The following is a 20,507-nucleotide window of genomic DNA, read 5'->3' as shown; positions in this document are numbered from 1 at the left end:
ACAGCCCCGCGGCGCCCCGCTGAGGGTTTGGGTCCCCTTTACTGTCCACTGTGCAGAGCGCTGACCCTGTTTCTGGTGGGCCCGCCTGGGCCTCTTTGAGAGGGGGGGATAGGAGGGCTTTGAACAACACACTGGTTTTGCAAAGACAGTGAGGGGTGGAGTCTGTCCACACAGCATGGCCTCCATGGGGATCAGTGGGGGTGCTCTTCAGGTAATGTGGAATCTTCTGGGTTTTCATGGCTTGTTTTTTTATTGTACCTTTTTGACAGTATTTTTTTTTTAAACTGGAGTATGAGTTGCCAAAGTGCTCTCTGTCAACATTAGAAACGCCCCAGCCATGCCCAACCCAGCTGTGTCTCGGGGGCTGGGGGGCCCTCACCCTGGGCATGAAGAGTTCCCAGGGAGGCACCGGTGTGTGGTCCCTCTGGGTGGGGTCATCCCCAGCTCCTCGTGGGGCGCGGGAAGGCCTCGTTGCCCTTGAACCCTGTGGGACGGTTGCTGGGTTGGGACCGGGAGGCCCTGCGTCCAGCGTGCCGTCTGTGTCCTCAGTAAATAGGATCAAGGACCAGTGCAAGGTGTCCGTGCGCATCCCTCCCGACAGCGAGAAGAGCAGCCTGATCCGCATCGAGGGCGACCCGCAGGGCGTGCGGCAGGCCAAGCGGGAGCTGCTGGAGCTCGCCTCCCGCATGGTAAGCCTGGTCGGCCTGCACTGCGCCCCTGCAGCGGGTCCGCGGCCTTCCCCGACACAGCATCTGACGGCAGGGGTGTGCTGGCGCCCCAGTGGTTCCCACGTGGTGGTTCCAACGTGTAGCTGCAGTTGAGGCTCAGGGCCTGTGTTGTTTGCACAGGGGTGGGGTGGCACGTCTCTCCCGTTCTCCAGACCAAGCTGCAGCCTCCACGCGGGAACAGACGGATGTCTCCCTGTTCTGCGTGTCTGATCCGGAACCCTGGCGTTGTGGGCGGGGGCTGCTTGGCTGTTCGCATGTCCCCGCGCCCCAGCTCTGCTTGCTTCTCTGTGCGGTTTCCCCTGACGGGGGAGCCGGCCCCTGGAGGAGGCCGTGGGCCGTGGGGCTTGCGGCCTCTCCTGTGGTCGTCAGTGCAGGGCAGCGTCTGAGCCACTCACTGCGGGAGGCCCAGCTCCTGACTGCAGGCAGATGTGCTGATGAGCTCTGCGGGCGCGCTGCCGGGTGGAGGGCCCCGCTCAGCTTCGCGCCGTGCTCTGCTCCCAGAGGGGTGTGCGGTGTGGCCGCTGGTGGAGACCGCGGGTGCCCTGTAGGGGCGCTCTGCCAGGGCGATGCCCGGGGCTGCACCTGACCCCCCCCCCCACCCCCACCCCGGCCGTGTGGTCTGTCATGTTTTCAGGAAAATGAGCGTACCAAGGATCTAATCATTGAGCAGAGATTTCATCGCACAATCATCGGGCAGAAGGGTGAACGGATTCGTGAAATTCGGGACAAATTCCCAGAGGTAAAGCGTCCCCAGCGGCGCCCTTTACTGCCGTATAATCAGCAGTTGGAAAAGGGGTTCAGTATCTTGATGTCCAGTCCTTGTTGATTATCAAACTTGATCTCCCAATTATTTGTTCTAGGTTATCATTAACTTTCCAGACCCAGCACAAAAAAGCGATATTGTCCAACTCAGAGGGCCCAAGAACGAGGTGGAAAAATGTACAAAATACATGCAGAAGATGGTGGCAGACTTGGTATGGGGGCATGTTCTGTCTTTTGTAGGAACAGTGTCTGGGGTGGTGTGGGTCTGGGGGTGCCCAAACCCGCTTCAGGGAGCACACTTAGGCACTGAAGCGACCCGCCCTCAGCGTTCAGACCGCAGAAAGGGTCGTGAGTTCTCTGTCCGGTGGGGTCAGAGTGGGGGGCCACCTTGCCCTGCAGGTTACTTTGTTTCCTGGGGGGTCCTCAGATACCTCGGGAGATAAATTCTCCCACCCAGGAAGCAGAGGGGTCTGCTCAGTTGCACAAGATATCATTTACTCAAAACTTTACATTTACATTTTTCTCAAAACTTTGAACGTGAAGAAGTGGTCTGGAAAGTGGCTAGGGGGCGGGGGCGGGCGGCCAGGGCCCTGGGGCTTCCCAGGGGCTTTCTGGGGCTCGGCGTGACCCCCTCAGGAGGCACTGCCTAGTGGCAGGAAGTCCCGCGACCCTCCTCATGTGCCACGCTCACACCCGGGCTGGAGTCGCAGCCTCTGGGTCTGTCCAGGCTGTGAGCCACGGGGGTGGGGGCCTGTGCAAGGGCCCGCGGCAGCCAGCCGGGCACACTTGTTGGTTAGTCGGCTGTGGGCTCAGTTACCTCCCGGCTCCTGGCAGACCTCAGGGTCGAACAGGGAGGGGGTGGGCCCTGGCCTGTCCGCGTCACAGGAGCCCATCCTCTAGTCTCGCCTTCGGGCCGGGAGGGTCGCTTCACTCGACTCACTGTGCCTCCCTCATTTTAAGGTGGAAAACAGCTATTCGATTTCTGTTCCGATCTTCAAACAGTTCCACAAGAACATCATCGGGAAAGGAGGTGCAAACATTAAAAAGGTGACCGCCCACGCCTCGCCCCTGCCCGCCCTGCCCCGAGCCCTGCCCCATGCTGGCCTAGGTTTTAATGCGGGGGCAGGGGGGTGGCATCAGCTTCTCACAGTCCTCTCGCCTTGCAGATTCGGGAAGAAAGCAACACCAAAATCGACCTTCCGGCAGAGAACAGCAACTCGGAGACCATCGTCATCACTGGCAAGCGGGCCAACTGCGAGGCCGCCCGCAGCCGCATCCTGTCCATTCAGAAGGACCTGGTGAGGGGTGTAGGTGGGCAGGGCCCGGCAGCCTGCCGCCTGTCCCCCGGCACCGGGAAGCTCGCACTTTCTTTCTCTTTGGGGGGTGTTTTGAGAGTAAAAGGCAAGAAACTGCAGATTTAAAGAGTGCAACCTAAGTTTTAACGTATGTCTGCTCCTCGGGGGTCACCTCCACAGTGTCCGTGTGGGTCCAGTGCACGTGCTGGCCTTCTCCAAACACCCTTGCCCCCCTGCCCCCCTTGTTTTGGAGACAGCCCGCAGCGTGTTGGGATCTGTTCTGTCTGTTGTCTCTGCCGTCTGCTTTGTTTTCTCCAGCCCTCTTCTGGACTGGGTGTTCGGTGGCTCCGTTCCCCACTTTGGGCCTGTGACTGGTGTTTCGTGGCTCCGTTTACCCTCTTTGTGGCCTGTGGGTTTTCTTGTTTGATGTCGGTGGTTGCTCCAGGGGTTGGGGCATCTTCAGGTGACTCAGTGCTGCTTGGAATGCAGGGTGAGGACCTGAGAACAGTGGCCCCGACTGCTGTGAGGTCCATACGTTGTAAGCCCAACATGCTTCCTTAACCTTTGTTTCTAAATGTCCAGTTATCTTTTAGAAGGTTCAAATAGTAACAAAAAGTCAGTACATACGTACTTAGCACATAAACGTACCTTCTGCTCCAGCCATTTATCCCTTCCTCCTCCAGCCCACGCAAACCCTGATCCTTCACTGGCCCCACGGTCAGCCTTTCCAGAATGTCATGTAGTTGGAATAACATGTGCCGTTTTCAGATTGACTTTTTTCACTTGGCAATAAGATAGGCTGTGTAGTAAAAAGCAGCGCGTGTTCTTGTAAGGAGCGTCTCCCACGGTGGCTGCACCACCTGCGTGCCCAGCAGCCTCCACACCTCAAGTCGGCGGGCTTCGCTCCATCCTTTGCCTGCGTGTCTCTCGGGGGTCCCAGGAAGCAGAGGGGTCCGGCTCATAAGAGAGCTGCCATCCTCGCTCTTCTGGCTTGTTTGATGATCATACCAGTCTTTTAGCAAGTTCTGATGTGTCTTAGTGTCATTTCATTTATGTTTCTTTGCTTAGAGTTCCTCAAACTTCTTGGATATGTGAGTTTAGAGTTGTCCTGAAATCTGGAAAGATTTGGGGACTTCCCTGGTGGGGCTAAGACTGCACTTCAAGTACGGAGGGAGCAGGGTCAGTCCCTGGTTGGGGCACTATTGATAAGATCCCACGTGCCATGCAGAATGGCCAAAAAAGAAAATCCAACCTAAGAAACAAAAAATTAGTAATATTTAAGTCACTTTCCATATGTTGTCCTCACCTCTGTAAGTTCAGTTTCAATCCTTTGTTTTCATGCTTGACACGATCAGCCTTGCCTTTGGCTTCTTGGCCATGTGCAATCTAGTGAAAATACCTGCTTTAGTGTCCTAGACCACTGGCTCTAACATCTAACATCTCATTTCGGGTTGTTTTCCATTTTTCATTCCCATGATGGCTTGTTTTTTATTTCTTTGCATGCCCAGGTTTTTTGTTTGTTTTTATTGGATGCCAGACATTATGAAGTTTACTTTGGTGTATAATAGGTATTTTCTGCATTCCTATAATGGATCTTCAAGCTCTGTTTAGTTATTTCACAACACTTTGCTCCCTTTGGGCTTGCTGTTCAGACTTGTCAGGTGGGGTCACAGTGCCAAGTCGAGAGCCAGTGGCTTCCCCAGCGCAGCCGGGCTCCCTGCACCTACTGCTGGGAACCTGCAGGGCCCCAGCTGCCTGCCCCCTGGATGGCAGCACTGTGTCCTTGGTATGGGACTTGCCAAGGAGCAGGTCCGGGCGTGGCCTGCTGGCTCCGCCTCTGGCATCTTGCCACCATGCCCTGCGGAGGAGGGTGTAGTCCCGCCTTGACTCGGGGCAGGGTCCTGGCTTACAGGTCACTCGGACAGGCTGGCCCTCGGGCTCTGCGGCGGGCCTGCCCTTCTGGCCACACAGGCCTGCTCCCTCGTGTTGTGTGTGATTGCAGGCCAACATCGCCGAGGTGGAGGTGTCCATCCCTGCACGACTGCACAACTCGCTCATTGGCACCAAGGGCCGCCTCATCCGCTCCATCATGGAGGAGTGCGGCGGGGTGCACATCCACTTCCCCGTGGAGGGCTCAGGCAGCGACACCGTGGTCATCAGGGGCCCGTCCTCGGACGTGGAGAAGGCTCGGAAGCAGCTGCTGCACCTGGCGGAGGAGAAGGTGAGTGCCGCTTGGGACGGTCTGTCCTCACGTCCCGCTGGAGGCCCTGCACAGCCTGTCTCTGCGTCAGGTTAGAGCACATCTGTGCACACACGCGTGTCTCCTGAAGGGCCTCTCCAGGCCAGATGCCTGCGTGTTCAGTGGAGAAAATTTGCTGTTGGGTTCGTTATTTGGGGCTTTTTCCCTCATAAGTATGATTTGTATACAGAAAGTCTCCGAGTGTAGTTCTGAGTTAACAGGCCTACATTCATGGGACCACCACTCAGATAAAGTCCTTTGACAGTCATCACTTCCCGTGGGTCTCCACTGCCTCACTCGCCTCTGCCCTTTGTCACAGCCCCCTTGCGGCTGTTGCCGGCCTCCGCTCTGTTTCAGCAGCATGGCGGGGCACGGCTGACTTTACGGGACAGCTCAGGGTCCTCCAGCGTTGTGCTTATTACAGCTGCTCTGGCTGCTCCCGGCCCTTTGCCTTCCCATGTGCGTTTGGAACCAGCCCGTCAGTCTCTCGGGGGAAAGTCTGTCTTGGATTCCGACTGGAGCTGTATTGCGTCTGAACAGCAGATCCCGGAGGACTGCCACCCCGACAGTTTGGAGTCCTCCAGGGTTTACACTGCTTGAGTTTTCACTGGTGCTTTGTCATTCTTAGCGTGAAAATCTTGCTTATCATGTTTGGTTCATGTCTTTTTTGATTTTCAGTGGTGTTATAAATGACACTTTTTTACCCATTTCCATTTATTGCCACATACAGGAGTAGACTACATTTTTGCGTGTGGGCCATGTTTCTGGTCTACAGCCCACTTACTAGTGCCAGTACCTTTGCTTGTGGATTCTGACGAGTTTTCTGTGTGAAGCACACCATCTGCGAATGGGCAGTTGCAGTTCTTTCTTGGTGATACATGCGCCTGCGTGTCTCCTTTCATGGTGTTGCTTGGGCTTCCTGTGTGCTGTTTGGCAGCATGGCCAGCAGACAGCCTGGCTGGCTGGGGGCTCGAGGAGGCCCTCTATCTCCCGCCGCGGTGTGAGGTGGGCCGGGTCCCCCGCCACGGCGTGAGGCGGGCTGGGTCTTTGGCAGCTCTTCCAGCTGAGGAAGTTCCCTTCTGTGCTGGGTTTGCAGAGAGTTGTTATGAGGAGTGGGCCTGCGGTCTGTTGAGAGGCTTGCCTGGTCTCTCTCTAGTGTAAATACAAAGCTGATCTGGGGCTTGGCCGCCCGTGAGGTTTCTGGAGGGGCCCACCTGGTGATGACGTGTCATCTTTTATCACACTGCAGGGATGAGCTCCCTGACTTGTAAATTTTTTTTTAAATGCTGCTGTTTGAGTGTCTGAAAAGTTGAAGATTCTCACTGGTGTTTTGTGAAACCAGCACTTAACAGATAACAATTCAGTTACTTGCTATTCAGCTTGGGGACAGGCTTCATGACAACAAAAAGGAGAGACTGCCCAGGGTGGGCTTGTCTGCCTGGGGATGTGTCCCCTTGAGTGCTGCAGACCCCCTCCAGAGGATATCTCGGCGAGGTCACTGGGCCGCGACCTCTGCTGCGCTCTGGTTTCATGGTCAGATAAGGCCTCGGTTGGCTTGGCTGTCTCTGAGCTGGGTGCATGGGTCACCTGCAGCCCTGGGAGTGAGTGCTGAACAAGGCGCTGTTGGCCGGGGTCGGGAGGAGTGGGTGCCCAGGCCTGGACAGGGTCTGGGTGGGTGCCGCCGTCCCCGCAGCGTCCGTCCCCTTGCAGAGGGAGGTGGGAACAGCTTACAGAGGCGCAGGCTGCTGTCAGAGCAGGACTGGGGTTCTCGTTTGTGGAGGGAAGGGAATGCATGTGCTGCCTGGTCTGGGTCCGCGCTGAGATCCGAGCAGCCCCGTTTGGACAGTCGTGGGTGGCAGTGTGAGGAGAACTCCCCCACCCTGCTGTCCCCCGGGCCGCACAGGTGGCTCCAGGCCAACGAAGCTGGTTGGTTTCTGCAGCAAACCAAGAGCTTCACCGTGGACATCCGCGCCAAGCCCGAGTATCACAAGTTCCTCATCGGCAAAGGGGGTGGGAAGATCCGCAAGGTGCGGGACAGCACCGGGGCGCGCATCGTCTTCCCAGCGGCCGAGGACCGCGAGCAGGACCTGATCACCATCATCGGGAAGGAGGATGCCGTCAGGGAGGCCCAGCGGGAGCTGGAGGCGCTCATCCAGAACCTGGTGAGCCAGGTGGGCGGGGCTGGGCCGGCCTGGTCCCGGGAGGCAGGCGGGCAGGGGCTCACGCAGCAACCTTCCTGACGCCCCAGGACAACGTGGTTGAAGACTGCATGCTGGTGGACCCCAAGCACCACCGCCACTTCGTCATCCGGAGAGGCCAGGTGCTGCGGGAGATCGCCGAGGAGTACGGCGGGGTGATGGTCAGCTTCCCACGCTCCGGCACGCAGAGTGACAAGGTCACCCTCAAGGGCGCCAAGGACTGCGTGGAGGCAGCCAAGAAGCGCATCCAGGAGATCATCGAGGACCTGGTGGGCGCCCAGGCTCGGCGGACTCCGGGCCCTGACCCGGAAGCTGCTCTCTGCGGGGGTCGGGCGGGTCCTCGGCAGGGGCCTCCCTCCTCTAGGGGGGCAGGCAGACAAGAGCCCAGCCTCTGAGGGCCCCTGGTGGGGGGCGGGGGGCCTCCCCTGTGGCCCTGCCCCCCGCCACTCTTCCCACCAGAGGCCTTAGAGGAGGGAAACAGACGTGGTGCGGATGTGAACTTGGTCCTGAGCAACTGACCTTGGCCTTTACTTCTCCTTTTTGCTCTGTCTCCTCCCAGGAAGCCCAGGTGACCATAGAATGCACCATACCCCAGAAATTCCATCGATCAGTCATGGGCCCTAAAGGTTCCAAGATCCAGCAGATCACCCGGGACTATAACGTTCAGATTAAATTCCCAGACAGAGAGGAGAACCCAGGTGGGTCCTGGCTTGGGGGAGGTGGCGGCTGTTGGCTGTCCGGGGGCTTCGAGAGGCTCAGGGTCCCTGGTCTGTCGGAGCGGGCTATGTCGTGGTCGCAGGGAGACGACGGGCCCTTCAGATGTCCTCAGGGTTTCCGGCTGCTGGTGACGTGGCCCGGGAGAGCTGAGCATCGGTAGCCTCCCATGTGGGGAGGAAGTGAATCTCCTATTTTCCTAAGAAGAGCTTGGGCTACAAGTTAAATCATTTGTTGCATTTATGTTTCACACTCTAATGTTTACTCTCTAATTTTGAAACAGTTTCACATTAAAGAAGAATTGCACAGGCTGATGTAAAGATACATCTGCCTTCGCCCCCTGGCTTACACAGGGCACACTTGTTCTTTCTGAGTCATTTGAGTGTCCGCTTCAGGCCCACCCCTTACCCACACGGCTTCCCCGCAAGGACCAGGACACTCGACGGTCGTCAGGGTGACTGTGGCTTGTGCGACCCGTCAGCTCAGAGCCGTGTAGTCCTGGGGTCCTCCTGCGGGTTCGGCTGCCAGGCCCGCCCCAGCCCCACCCGGGTCACTGCTGCCTTTGGCGGTTGCGTCTGTGTTCTGCTCTCCTGGACGCTGTCTTGCTCCATGAGTGTTTGGTTTGTTTTGGTCACGTCTGGTTCCCACGTGGCCTGACTGGACCATGCCAGCCAGTTCTGGCCCCGCGTGCTTGCACTTTGCTCGCTGTCTTCCTGACATGAGAGCAGTTACCTCGTCCCCATTCAGTTGTCTTCTCAAGCCACCTCCGCCCCGGCGGTGGTCTCTTCTCCGGCACAGCGGGCCCTGCCCCGCCTTCCCCTGCAGCCCCCGAGGCAGGTGCTGAGCCCTGGGCACGCGCAGCCTGAGCTGCCCCTCCGTCTCCCTAGGCCACAGCGTGGAGCCCCCTGTCCACGAGAACGGCGAGGATGCCGCGGAGGGGAGAGAGGGCAAGGAGGCCGAGCCCGGCTCCCCCAGGAGGTGCGACATCATCGTCATTTCCGGCCGGAAGGAGAAGTGCGAGGCGGCCAAGGAAGCCCTGGAGGTGCGCAGGCCCCACCCAGCCCCGCCCCTGGCCCTCAGCAAGGAGCAGGTGCAGATCTGAGACCTGAGCACCTGTTAGGGGCGGAGCTGCCGGCCTGGGGCCGTGGACAAGCACCCCCGCCCCCAGTGTGCAGGGTCCCTAGGATCAGCGCTCAGTGAGGCCCCCTCAGCGGGCAGGATGGGGGCCTGTTGTGATGTGGGGACAAGCAGGAGACAAGTGGGTCGCCTGGGGCGACAGGCTGCAGAGGCGGCACGGGTCGGGTCGTCAGCGCTGCCCCAGGAGGGGGCCGTGGTGTCCCAGGCGGCATCCCATCTCTCTGACCTTCTCTGGGGTCTCTGTGCGGCCGGGATCAGGGTACGCCTCTGTGTGGCCCCAGCCCCCACAGAGGGGGCCTCCCAGACTCTGAGGCCCTGGGCTTCCATGCCTCTGCTTCTCCTAGGAATGGCTGCACCCCACACCCTTTCCCCCGTCCCCTCACATAGAAAGTGGCGCTCTGCCCAGCTGGGGCAGCATGGAAGGTTCTAGAGAGCATCTCATTCCCATACAACTCTTCTCCTGTGCCCCAGAAAGGCCTGCTGCTGAGCCCACGGGCTCCCCACCCCACCCTCAGGCCTGACCCCAGCCCTGTCCTGCAGGCGCTGGTTCCTGTCACCATTGAAGTGGAGGTGCCCTATGACCTTCACCGCTACATCATCGGCCAGAAGGGAAGTGGGATACGCAAGATGATGGACGAGTTTGAGGTACAGCCACTTTGCAGGTCGTCTCCCCGGACACCGGGTGCTGGGAAGGGGGTGCCATGTTCCTGCACACTCCGCGAGCTGAGCTTTTCCCTCCCACCCTCCTCATCCCGAGGCTGAGCCGTGTCCCCACAAATGCCCTCTGCAGCAGGCCTGCCCTGTCTCCACGCAGGTGAACATTCACGTCCCGGCACCGGAGCTGCAGTCTGACATCATCGCCATCACGGGCCTGGCTGCGAACTTGGACCGGGCCAAGGCGGGGCTACTGGAGCGGGTGAAGGAGCTGCAGGCTGAGCAGGAGGACCGGGTGAGGGCCAGGTGTCCGGGGCCAAGCCCCTCACACCCAGGCTGCCCCTCAGCAGGGAAGTCGGGCAGCAGAGATGGGGCTGGGTGACCCTGCGTCACCAGCCCAGGGTCCCACGGGCCGGGAGCGCCCGTCGCAGGTGGTGTCGGGTGCCTGGCCGCCTCTTAACCAAAACGGCGAGAGCTGGACTTTGTGTCGTTAGCTGTGTCTTAAGTAAACAGGAAGACCTTTGCCAGCCTTACTGGGAGGGTTCAGCTGGGGAGGCCTGGGGGCCAGTTCCAGGAGAGACCCCCAGCGTGTGCCCCTGGACCCAGGCAGGCCCCGCCAGCACCCTGGGTGCTGTCTCCTTGGTGTCGGGGACGCGAGAAGCCGGCGTGATGCAGGGCGGGGACAGTGTGGGGCTGTTGGGAGCCCGCACACCTCAGCTCGGCCACGGCCGCGGTGCCGGCCTTGGGGTCCCCCCTGCCCATGCCTCTGGTTGTGGGCGTTCCCTCGCACTTCTGTTCCCTTTCATGCGTCTGAGGTTTCTGTTTGGTTTGGGGATTTGGCGCGCCTGCTCGCGTCCCACCACCCTAAGCCCAGCTCTCTGCACACTCGCTCGTCTGCATCTCAGGCTCAGGAGGTGGAGCCGGGCAGGCGCTGTGCTCGCGGGAGCGGCATCCTCGGCCCCTTGTTTCGGTTGCTGGGGGGAGGGCGGCAGAGCTCAGCTGCAAAGCTGAGCCTCGTTCTTGGTGCAGAGGTGACGCGATGCCCGTGGGCAGAGGATGGAGGGGCGCGGCGGCGATGGTGAGGGCCGGGGTGGAAGTGCTCCCGCCTCACTGCGCCTTGCCTCATTGTCAGGCTTTACGGAGCTTTAAGCTGAGTGTCACTGTGGACCCCAAATACCACCCCAAGATCATCGGGAGGAAGGGGGCGGTGATCACCCAGATCCGCCTGGAGCACGACGTGAACATCCAGTTCCCTGATAAGGACGACGGGAGCCAGGTAGGGGGCCGGAGGGCCTGCCCTGCTGTGGCCTAGAGTCTCCTCTCCTGGGGCCGCTCTCGGCTCCTGCTCCTTTGCCTAGCGCCCCGATGTTCATTGTTGTCCTCGGGTCCTTGGCATCGTGACGTGCCCTTCTCCGGGGTTGTATATCTTCCTGTTCTGAGGGGCATGGCCTCGAGTTGGAATTTCTACTTTCCTTCTTTGTGCCTTGAGTTCCCTATTTCCTCTGCTGGTATTTACGGGTCTGGCGTCTCACATTTGCTGAGGGTGGGGGTGCCAGCCGCGGCGTCTGCACCTTCTCTGCAGGCCTCAGTCTCCAGTGGAGGGCCTTCCCTGCGCCCTGGCCATCCAGCATCAGCTCGTCTGTGCCTGTACCCTCAGCCCGTGGTGGCGACTGTCCTTCTCAGGGAGTCTGGGGGAAGGAGAGGGTGCTGCCACCCTGCCAGGCCGCCAGTCTCCCCTTCAGGCACAGCGTCCACGCTTGGCCCTCAGCCCGCCAGCGAGCATCTGCTGCTCGTGGAGTGTGCCCCCAGGCCGGGTCTCGCAGGCAGGTGTCCCTGGGGTGCCCTCTTCTGACCAGATCCTCTCTCAGCCACAGGACCAAATCACCATCACAGGCTATGAGAAGAACACGGAGGCTGCCCGGGACGCCATCCTGAAGATCGTGGGTGAGCTTGAACAGATGGTTTCTGAGGATGTTCCGCTAGACCACCGCGTTCACGCCCGCATCATCGGTGCCCGTGGCAAAGCCATCCGCAAAATCATGGATGAGTTCAAGGTGAGTCCCCAAGCTGAGCCTGGAGCACGGCTCGCCCTCAGAGCAGGCGGGGGGATGGGCTGCACACCCCCACACCATTGGAGACCCCAGGCTCAGGTGGTGAGGCGCTGTGGGCCATAGCGGGGACAGCTGACCCTGCGGGGCAGTGAGTGGCAGGAGGCTCTGCGCCCGCGGGGTGAGGGGGCCTCTGCTGAAGGGGCAGTTGGCGCACGCACGGTGGGGCCCTCACCCACCCTGGCTCTGTGTGCTCTGCGTCCAGGTGGACATCCGCTTCCCGCAGAGCGGGGCGCCCGACCCCAATTGCGTGACCGTGACGGGGCTCCCGGAGAACGTGGAGGAGGCCATCGACCACATCCTCAACCTGGAGGAGGAATACGTGAGTCCTGCGGGGCAGCTGGCCCCGATGGGCCGGGGTGACGGGCCCCTGCCACAGACTGACGCCGCCTGTGCCCACAGCTGGCCGACGTGGTAGACAGTGAGGCGCTGCAGCTGTACCTGAAGCCCCCTGCCCACGAGGAGTCCAAGGCGCCATCCAAGGGCTTCGTCGTGCGCGACGCCCCCTGGACCGCCAGCAGCAGCGAGAAGGTGAGGCCTTGCCCCCAGCGACCCGCGCTCGTGCCGTCCGGGGCCACTGCGGGGCGCTGTCCCTCAAGCCGTGTGCTCCCCCACAGGCTCCCGATATGAGCAGCTCCGAGGAGTTCCCCAGCTTCGGGGCTCAGGTGGCCCCCAAGACGCTTCCGTGGGGCCCCAAGCGATAATGACCAAGGAGCAGCACCTGCCCCGCGAGGGTCCGCCTCACTCTGACCCAGCAGCTGGACCCCGCGTACGTGTCGATCCCGCCTGCCCTGAGGTCTCACGGCGAAGCCGGCGGCCCCGGCCCGGCCTGGCCCTGCACTCGGCACCTCGTGAACACTAAGGAGGCCGTGGTTCGGAGTCACCCCGCACAGCGGCCAAGCTCCCATCCTGCCAGGAGAGCCCGCAGCTGCGGCCGCGCCTGCTTCCTGTCATGACCTCAGGAAATAAATTTCCTTGACTTTATAAAAGCCAAACGTTTGCCCTCGTCCTTTCCCACCTCCCTCTCCCCTGCCTGCTGCAGACCTCCTCCCTGAGGACCACCCGCCTCTTCCAGCTGCTGGAAACCCCACCGACCCAGACCCTGAGGTCAGGGGGAAGGCCCTGCGCACACACGGCGTGTCCCGGGCCCAATTGAGAGCCCGGGGCTGCCCAAGGACCCGAAGGCAGACGGGGGGCGGCTCTCACACCGCCCGGCCTTCGCGTCAGGGTCTGCACCCCAGACCACCCAGCCCTGCAGGCAGAGGCAAGGCCGCCTGGCAGGGCTCTGAGGAGTGCAGGCAGGGGTGAGGGAGCTGGGCCCCCCCACTCCTCCACAGAGGGCCCCGCTCCCTGCCGCAGGCCTGCTTGTGTTTCTGCACCACCTTCAGCTCTCTGGCGCCCACCGGCCGTGCCCCACGCCCCTCCCCACCCCCAGCCCCCCAGTCCACTGGGTTCTGGTGTTCTCTATGGCCTCGGGGCCAGAAGCCGGCACTCTGGGCTCCAGGCCGCACCCTGCCCCACCCCCAGAGTCCAGAGTTGGGGGTGCGCAGGCCAGCCCCCCAGGCGTCCTCGGATGCATGTGTGAGAGGTAAGCTGCTGGCCCCAGGGTGCAGAGGCTGTCCCATCTGGCGGAGGACCTGGTCCTTCTCAGGTGTCTGGTAGGATGGTCCGGGCGTCGGCCCCAGGCCTCTGCAGAGCAGGGTGCTTAGTGAAGGGAAAGGTGGGGCCCTGGGCCCTGGGCCGTCTGTCCCCACAGAGGTGACGGGCCACTCTTGAGTTGTCCAGTCCCTGGTCCCCAACCTCCTAGAGAAGCTGACTGTGTCCGTGGGAGAGTCACCGCTGCTTAGCCCACCTTCTCCCCCACCTCCACCCCATGGGAGGTTTTTCTCTCAGTTTATTAACTCAGGCTCAGTCATCTTGACTTTAATTCCTGAACAGAACAAGAGTAGTCTCCCCACTGCAAGTCCCCGCTGGCCCACGCGGCCTTGAATGTGCCCGTCCATAGGCATGGCCGATGGGGTGTGTGTGAGGCCCCAGACGAGGCAGAGCCAATGGCCGGGGAGGACGGAAGGGTGCCCTCTTGCCTCCCCAGGGTGGCCCGTCCCTGGGAACCCCTCCTCCATCTGCAGGGTCTCAGGGCCTCTCCCCGGTCAGCTCCTTCCCGCTGGCCCCCGGCTCCTGGGGAGTCTGCCCACAGCTCCTCCGTCTTTCCTGCAAGGTCCCCTGCAGCTTCCACCCTCCCTTCCCCAAAGGGGCCTTTTTAAATTCCCATGAGAGACTTTGCACATGTGCGTTCATTGCGAACCCCCGGCCTTCACTGTGTCTGCTCTGGTGGTGGTTGAAGATCGCGTGGTGACTGCCCTGGCCTGTGCCCTGCGGCCTCCGGGGCTGCGTGCACCTGGCGGGACGGGGCGTGTGCCCCATGCCCTCTTCGAATGTCTTCCGTGTCACATGTGTCCGTAGCTACCATCCATCCCTTGGCCTTAACTTTGAAATCTGGAGATTATATGCAAACATGTGTGGAGGCTCATGAATATGGATGACACTGGAATTTTATAAATTCTAAAATAAAACCCAAACTGGATACAGTGTGCTGAGACTCGTCTTATCACGCCCTGCCGAGCTCAGCCTCGGGGAACCGGGCGTGCCTGGCATGCTCTGGAGGGTCACTGGGCACCCCACAGACGCTTGGTGTGGCCCCCCAGCTGGCACAGGGTTCTCAGCCCTGGACTAATGGCCTTGCAGGGGCCAGGGTGCCCGGAGGCCTCAGTGTTGGGGGCGGACGGTGACTGACAGCTTCCAGGACACCAGGGGGTGTGGACGTTTGATGGCAGCGCGGTCATCCCTGGCAGCCAGGCCGGATGGCTCCGTGGTCTTCATTCAGGGGGCATCACACAGCACAGCGCTGTCGGGAAGGCTCATGGTGGCGTGCCCCGCGGAAGAGGTCACACCTCGGGGTCCCGTCCCTGAGGCCAAGGTGGGACCACTCCAGGCGGGAAAGGAAGGCGGTGTGGGCAGGCCCTGCCAGGCACCCCACCCCAGTGACCGGGGCTGTGTCTGTATGAATGCTCGTCACGCTGATGTGCTCACTTCATGCAAACCCAAGATTTCTTATGTTTCCTTAAGTTTACTTTTGAAAGTCTGAAACAACAAAAACAACCATCTGGAAGCAAAAGCCTGTGGATTTTGTAACAAGGACATGGTGCACACAGCCCCACTGCCCACAAACAGAAGGACGGCTCATTTTCTGGACGGTGGGCGAGCAAGCACCTGCCCCTCGGTCTCAGCCCCTCCCTGGTCAAGAGATACCTGGTGCTTCCCGAGGCCCGGATCTGTGGGTATTACAAAGGCGCCAACTGGCAGTTCTGAGGAGAAGCTTGGTGGACTGCGGTGCATCAAAGCACTTGAAGGACCATGTGTCCTTGCTGACAGTGCTGTGACCTCAAGGACCACTCCCCTGAAAGTCAAAAGCGGGCACTGTCTCCTGGCGTCTGTACCGCGGGGCTTGCCGCCACGGAGCAGAGGGCAGTGAGCCGCCCGCGAGGCTGGGGGCACTGTGTAATCGGAGCTCAGAGGAGGCAGACGCAGGGCGCTCACGAAGACCGGCAGTGGTGAAGTCCAGCTGCAGGTGCCGTGAAGCTCCCCTTCCTGAAGATGATCCCATGCAGACAGACGGGAAGACTTGCGGAAGGAGAGCCACCAAGCGTCACGGGAGTGAATGTCCTTTCCTCTGAGGGCTTCAAGGAATAGAGTTCAGTCTCCCTCCAAACCTTCCCCATCGAGGCGCTCGCCACCGTGAGGCTGCCGCTGGCCCCAGGCTGGTGGGAGCCGGGCGCTGCCACAGGAAGCGCTGAACGGGCTGCTCGGAGGCTGTGGACAGGCGCAGGAGCAGTGAGGAGGCGGAACTGCGGGCCTTGTCAAAGGAGGGGGCTGCAGGGGCCCGGGGGCGGGGTCAGCAGGCTCACGGCTGTGGCCCAGAACAGTCTGGTTTGGGGCTGCCAGCTGGGGTATGTGAGGGGCAGGCTGGACCCCGCCTGGACCGGGTAGGAAGCGACGGGGCTGGCTGGAGAGGGGCGCCACCATTTGAGGGGCAGCAGGTACAGGGAGGGCCAGACGGAGGACCCCGAGCCCACCAGCTTGCGGGGAGATGAGCCCCGTCCAGGGCTGAGGCGGGCGGACGTGTGAAGCCGGTGGAGGCCACCTCCCGTGCCTGCGAGGCCGGGCGGGGGGGCAGGCGAAGGCGGGGGAGGTGCCACGTGCAGGGAGGCAGCACCTCAGCTATGGAGCCATCCCGCCCGGGTGAGGGGGAACGTGAGGCTGGGCGGGAGATGGCAGGGAAAGCTGCCCCTGGGCACCGAGCACCCCACCTTCCAGGAGCCCTGGCTGGAGTCAGCGGGCCATGGGGCCAGCCCATGCCAGGGCCTGGGAGGCAGATAGGCCTGAGGGGCCAGGAGCGGGGCAGTGGCCTCTGAGGTGGGAAGCCTTTGACGGCATCACCCCCCACCCCATCTCCAGGCCCCTCAGTTGCCTTCTGTGGGGTGAGCTGTGACTCCAGCTCCTGGCAAGCTGGGCTCTGGGCCCGGACTCGTCTCTGAGCCCAAGGCTTGGTTCTCTTTTACTCCGGTTGTTCCATAAAGAGCCTGTTTTCAGGAAAGAGCAGAGAGGAGGACCGTGATCAGACTCTGACTGCGGCGGAGTGCGGGCGGGGGTGGGCGGGGGGCTCACCTAGTTCTCAGCCAGCGTCTGCTTGGCGCTATAGTGCTGCTTCACCTGATCACCACAGACTCAGGGATGTCGGTTTCCACGAGGTCGAGGGGCCGCCAGCGCAGAACCCCACGTGCTGGGTGGGAGCAGGGGGCGCCGTGGGGGGCCACGCACCCCCACCCCTTGGCACACGTGCCAGAGTGGGGCCAGAGGTGGGCAAGGGCTCCGCAGGCGTGGGCTGAGCTGGACAGCAAGCATCAGTGCAGGAAAGGAAACTCCCGGAAGAGGCAGAGGCCGCAAAGCAGACCACCCCAGCTTCCACGGACCCTGCAGTGCCCAGGGTACTCTGGACAGAGGCCAGGCCGGGAGGCGAAGACGCAGAGGGCCGCCCTCTGCCCGCGGGAGGACAGCAGGGGCGCTGGCCTGCGGCCTCCCCCATGCCCACCCAGCGGATCACGCACTGACCTTGGGCGGAGCCCTGGGGTGGGAGCGGGGCCCAGCATCCTGCGGGCCTCGGCACCTCGAACACCGTGACGAGGGCCGAACAGGTGGCCCTAGAGTCCAGTAGGTCCGGGAATAATGTGCATCATCCTCCCGGAAGGCCTGATACCTGTGGGAGCCACGCGGCGGTGGGGGGCAGCTTGAGGTGCCAGCGCCCCTCTCAGTCCGCCACCCGCTCCCCGCCGCCGAGCTCAGCCCGCGGGCGCCGGGAGCACCGTCCCTGCACCCGCTGATCCCCTCCCGCAGTGCAGCTCCGGAGGCGGTAGTTCGGGGAGCCGGGCCCTCCCAACCTGGCCGCTGCGGATGCCGCACCGCCCCTCCCTGGGAGCCCCGCCCCCGGCGCCCTCACCCGCACGGGCGGCTGCGCGCTGCGCTGAAGCTGACTGGTAGTGGGCGCGCGGCAGGAATTGGGCCGAGAAGGCCAGCAGGAACGCCCGGGCGGCCGGCGAGTGAGCGCAGGGCCACGCGCCCCGGTCAGCCCGCTCTCCCGGGGGACCGCCCCCGCCGGGCCCCGCGCTCACGTTGCTGATGCCCGCCAGGTGTGGGATGCCTCCAGCCTGTGGAACAAGATGCCCTTGTCCTGCGCGCGCTCGGCCACCAGGCGGATGAACTGGCGCGCGTCCAGGCGGATCTCCACCCAATTGCTGAGCAGCGCGAAGAGCGGCGCGAGCAGGCAGGCGGCCCCGAAGGTGGTAATGAAGCCGAACTGCGGGACTGCGGGGATAAGGGTCACCGCCAGGCCCTCCGGTGGCCACGGCGCGCGACCCTGACTTCCGCCCGCCCGGTTTCATCCGGTGATAAGGACCACGCGCACCTGTGACCAGTGGCCAGACACTGCCCACAGTAAATACTTCACCGCGCCCTTCAGGGAGGCCGGGGGACCACCCCTGCCTGTGCCCACAGTCCCTGCTTTTACTCATCCCGCAGGCTCCAAGGCAAGGCCCCCTTCTCCAGGAAGCCTCCCCGATCTGCTCTCACAGCGCTGGGTGTGTTTCTGGCCATCCCCGGCTGCCTGTGGTCTGGGACTCTAACTGTCCTTCCCAGTGCCGCGCCCACCCTGTGAACTCTTGGCAAGATTCTCGGAAGGGGCTCCTTGAAGGGGGCTTCTGGCTCTTACGTCAGATTCCTAAGGAGAGCCTGGGGCCCGGAGGCCTTTCGTCCAGTGGTCACCCGCTCACGTTATCATGAGGAAGCATGTCCCTCCCTGTGCGCTTTCTGCCCTCTTCATCCACAGAACGAAGCCACTGCCGTCACCCCTGTTGCTCTGGCCGCCAGGAGCTCAGAGCAATGCCTGCCTTGCTCAGATGCAGCACTTTTGACTGTGCTGTGGTTCTCCCCTCTGTCATCAAACAGAAAGGCCACATGAGATGCAGACCCTGGGCCTCAAAAAGTGCAATCACCCCATCCATGCGGGGGATAAGCCCCAGACACAGGCCCCCTCCTGGCAAGGGCACTGGAGGGTCCAGCAAAGAGTGTGGGCATCGAAAAACTGTCCGGAGAAGTCCAGCTCTCCAGGCCATCGCTGCCTCCATGCAGCCTCGCCCCGGCCTGAGCACCCTCACTGCTCTCCTCACGTCCTGCGCCAGGCTCTGGCCCTGGCGTTCGGGGGTGGGAGGAGATGAAGACCACTCCAAGCGAGCCCCGTCTGTGGCCCCAGGTCCTCTCTGAGTCCCTGGACCTGGAGCGCTGCCCCTCCTGCCCTCAGCCAGCCTTTCTTGAGTGCTCCCCGCCACGGCCCCACCATTCGTTTCCTGATTTCCCCCTGCCAGGCTCCATCAGGGACTCCCTGTCACACCCATCCCTACATCGTATTTCAAGGCAGATGCAGGCAGGAATGCTGAGGCTGGAAGGCCCCTTGGTGGTGCAGTTACCCTTCCCCACGGTGCTGGTGGTGACAGCCCCTACCACGGCCCCTGCCCATCTTGAGGTACCCGTCAAACAGGCCTTCAAAGGGCAAAAGCTGGTAGTCCGCCTCTACCTCCCAGAGCATCTGGCTAGCCGCCAGGGAAACCGCTGCCTTCCTCTTCTCAGAGTGGAGCCGGAACCCCTGCCAGCAGCCCTTTAGCTTCCTGGAGACAGAAACACCAGGGTTAAACAAAAAGGAAACATCAGGAAGATGGCCCTGTTCTCCTGAGCCCTCCCCTGGTCACACTGCAAGGAAAGGCAGCAGGAGCTGGAGGCCTGGGGCCCAGGGCGTGCAGAGCGAGGGGCAGGCCTTCTGCACCCACATCCCCCCGGTGGGGCAGGGTGCCAGCCTCCCCTCAAGCTCCCTTGGGCAAGAGGAGGCGGCAGGAGCTACGTCAGGGAGGGAGCGGATGAGCATCCCAGACACAAGCGTGTGCGCGCTTCTCTGCCCACACTTGCACTCGTCCGGCTACACCCTGCCTGCTGTAATCCTGAATTCAGTTTCCCAGCACCGCCTGCCCTGAGACTCAGGGCCACGCCACAGAGGGCACATGATTGGGCTAAGGTCTGACAGCCGTGCTTTGTGGTGCCCGGGAAGTCTCCGGGGAGATGAGGTGTGCAGGGGCTGGTGAGGGTCCAGCTTGGGTCCAGCCTTGGGCTGGATGTGAGGCCATCCCTGGGTGGGGCAGTGCGAGGGCTCTGGCCTGGCGGTGGGGGAGGGGGGGGTCCCAGTTGCCTTGATTGCAGCCACAGTAGTGCCAGTGGGTGGAACCAGGGGATGGGACCCCAGTGTCCCCATTAAGGGCACCAGAAGCCTGGGGCCTCCCCTTGCTCCTCCCTCCCCAAAGAACGCCTGGCCCAGCCCCAGTGGGCTACAGACAGGATGGACCGGTGGTTGGGGCAGCGCCCAGGAACCCAGGCCTCCTGCCCTCCAGAGGCAGCCCCGGGGCAAGAGACCCCAGTGTGCGCCTGCAGCAGCGAGACAGGGTGGGGGCGTCGGAGAGCCTGTGGGCCGGTAGCTGGGCCGAGCCTCCCCTGGACGTGCCTGAGTCCCTGGGGTCCAGGTGGGTGGGACCCGCCTTCCCCACAACTTCTCCTGGCGGGGCTGGCTGGCCCAGACACTCCCCAGTCCCATAGTCCCTGGATGCTTTCCAGGCGGGTGGGGTGGGGTGGGAGACCCGGGGAGCGCAAGCGTAGGAATCTCCTGCATGGCGTTGATGACCTGCTTGCCCACCATGATGACCAGGAGCTCCTGGGCCAGCTCGGCAAGGCAGCCCACAGCTGCACACTGCAGCGCCCGCCCTTCAGGTTAGCTTGTGGGAGGGACCAGCCTCAAGGCGTCCATCCTTTTCCGGGCCTCCAAGGTGGCCCCTGCCACGCCCTTTCCGACAGGCCAGGGGCACCTTGACTGCAGAGACCCTCCTTCCCTTCCTTCCCCATCCTGACCTCACTCAAGCCCCTGCAGTCTTCCCCAGGACCCTCCTTCCCTTCCTGCCCCCTCCTGACCTCACTCAAGCCCCCGCAGTCTTCCCCAGGTCCAGCGGGCAGATGTTACAGGACAT

At 62.2% G+C, this 20,507-nt stretch overlaps 1 protein-coding gene across 5 annotated transcripts in view; it reads left to right on the top strand.

Annotated features, from left to right (window-relative positions):
- The window catches only part of HDLBP (high density lipoprotein binding protein), a 55,141-nt gene extending 42,311 nt beyond the window's left edge, over positions 1-12,830 (top strand). For all 5 annotated transcript variants that reach the window (XM_061122672.1, XM_061122668.1, XM_061122671.1 and 2 more), the window contains exons 12-28: positions 550-689; positions 1,363-1,467; positions 1,589-1,702; positions 2,451-2,537; positions 2,657-2,788; positions 4,788-5,006; positions 6,965-7,186; positions 7,273-7,491; positions 7,782-7,920; positions 8,824-8,978; positions 9,614-9,718; positions 9,888-10,022; positions 10,860-11,003; positions 11,596-11,781; positions 12,041-12,157; positions 12,238-12,366; positions 12,453-12,830. In XM_061122672.1, coding sequence (XP_060978655.1) covers positions 550-689; positions 1,363-1,467; positions 1,589-1,702; positions 2,451-2,537; positions 2,657-2,788; positions 4,788-5,006; positions 6,965-7,186; positions 7,273-7,491; positions 7,782-7,920; positions 8,824-8,978; positions 9,614-9,718; positions 9,888-10,022; positions 10,860-11,003; positions 11,596-11,781; positions 12,041-12,157; positions 12,238-12,366; positions 12,453-12,539 — 2,435 coding nt within the window. In that variant the 3' untranslated portion in view covers positions 12,540-12,830. The remainder of the gene's footprint in view (positions 1-549; positions 690-1,362; positions 1,468-1,588; positions 1,703-2,450; positions 2,538-2,656; positions 2,789-4,787; positions 5,007-6,964; positions 7,187-7,272; positions 7,492-7,781; positions 7,921-8,823; positions 8,979-9,613; positions 9,719-9,887; positions 10,023-10,859; positions 11,004-11,595; positions 11,782-12,040; positions 12,158-12,237; positions 12,367-12,452) is intronic.
- Positions 12,831-20,507: the final 7,677 nt, after the last annotated feature.

This window comes from Dama dama, chromosome 20 (assembly GCF_033118175.1).
Source record: "Dama dama isolate Ldn47 chromosome 20, ASM3311817v1, whole genome shotgun sequence".
Taxonomy (NCBI): domain Eukaryota; kingdom Metazoa; phylum Chordata; class Mammalia; order Artiodactyla; family Cervidae; genus Dama; species Dama dama.
The sequence above is the reverse complement of the archived record's forward strand: the minus strand, read 5'-3'. Positions and strand labels throughout refer to the sequence as shown.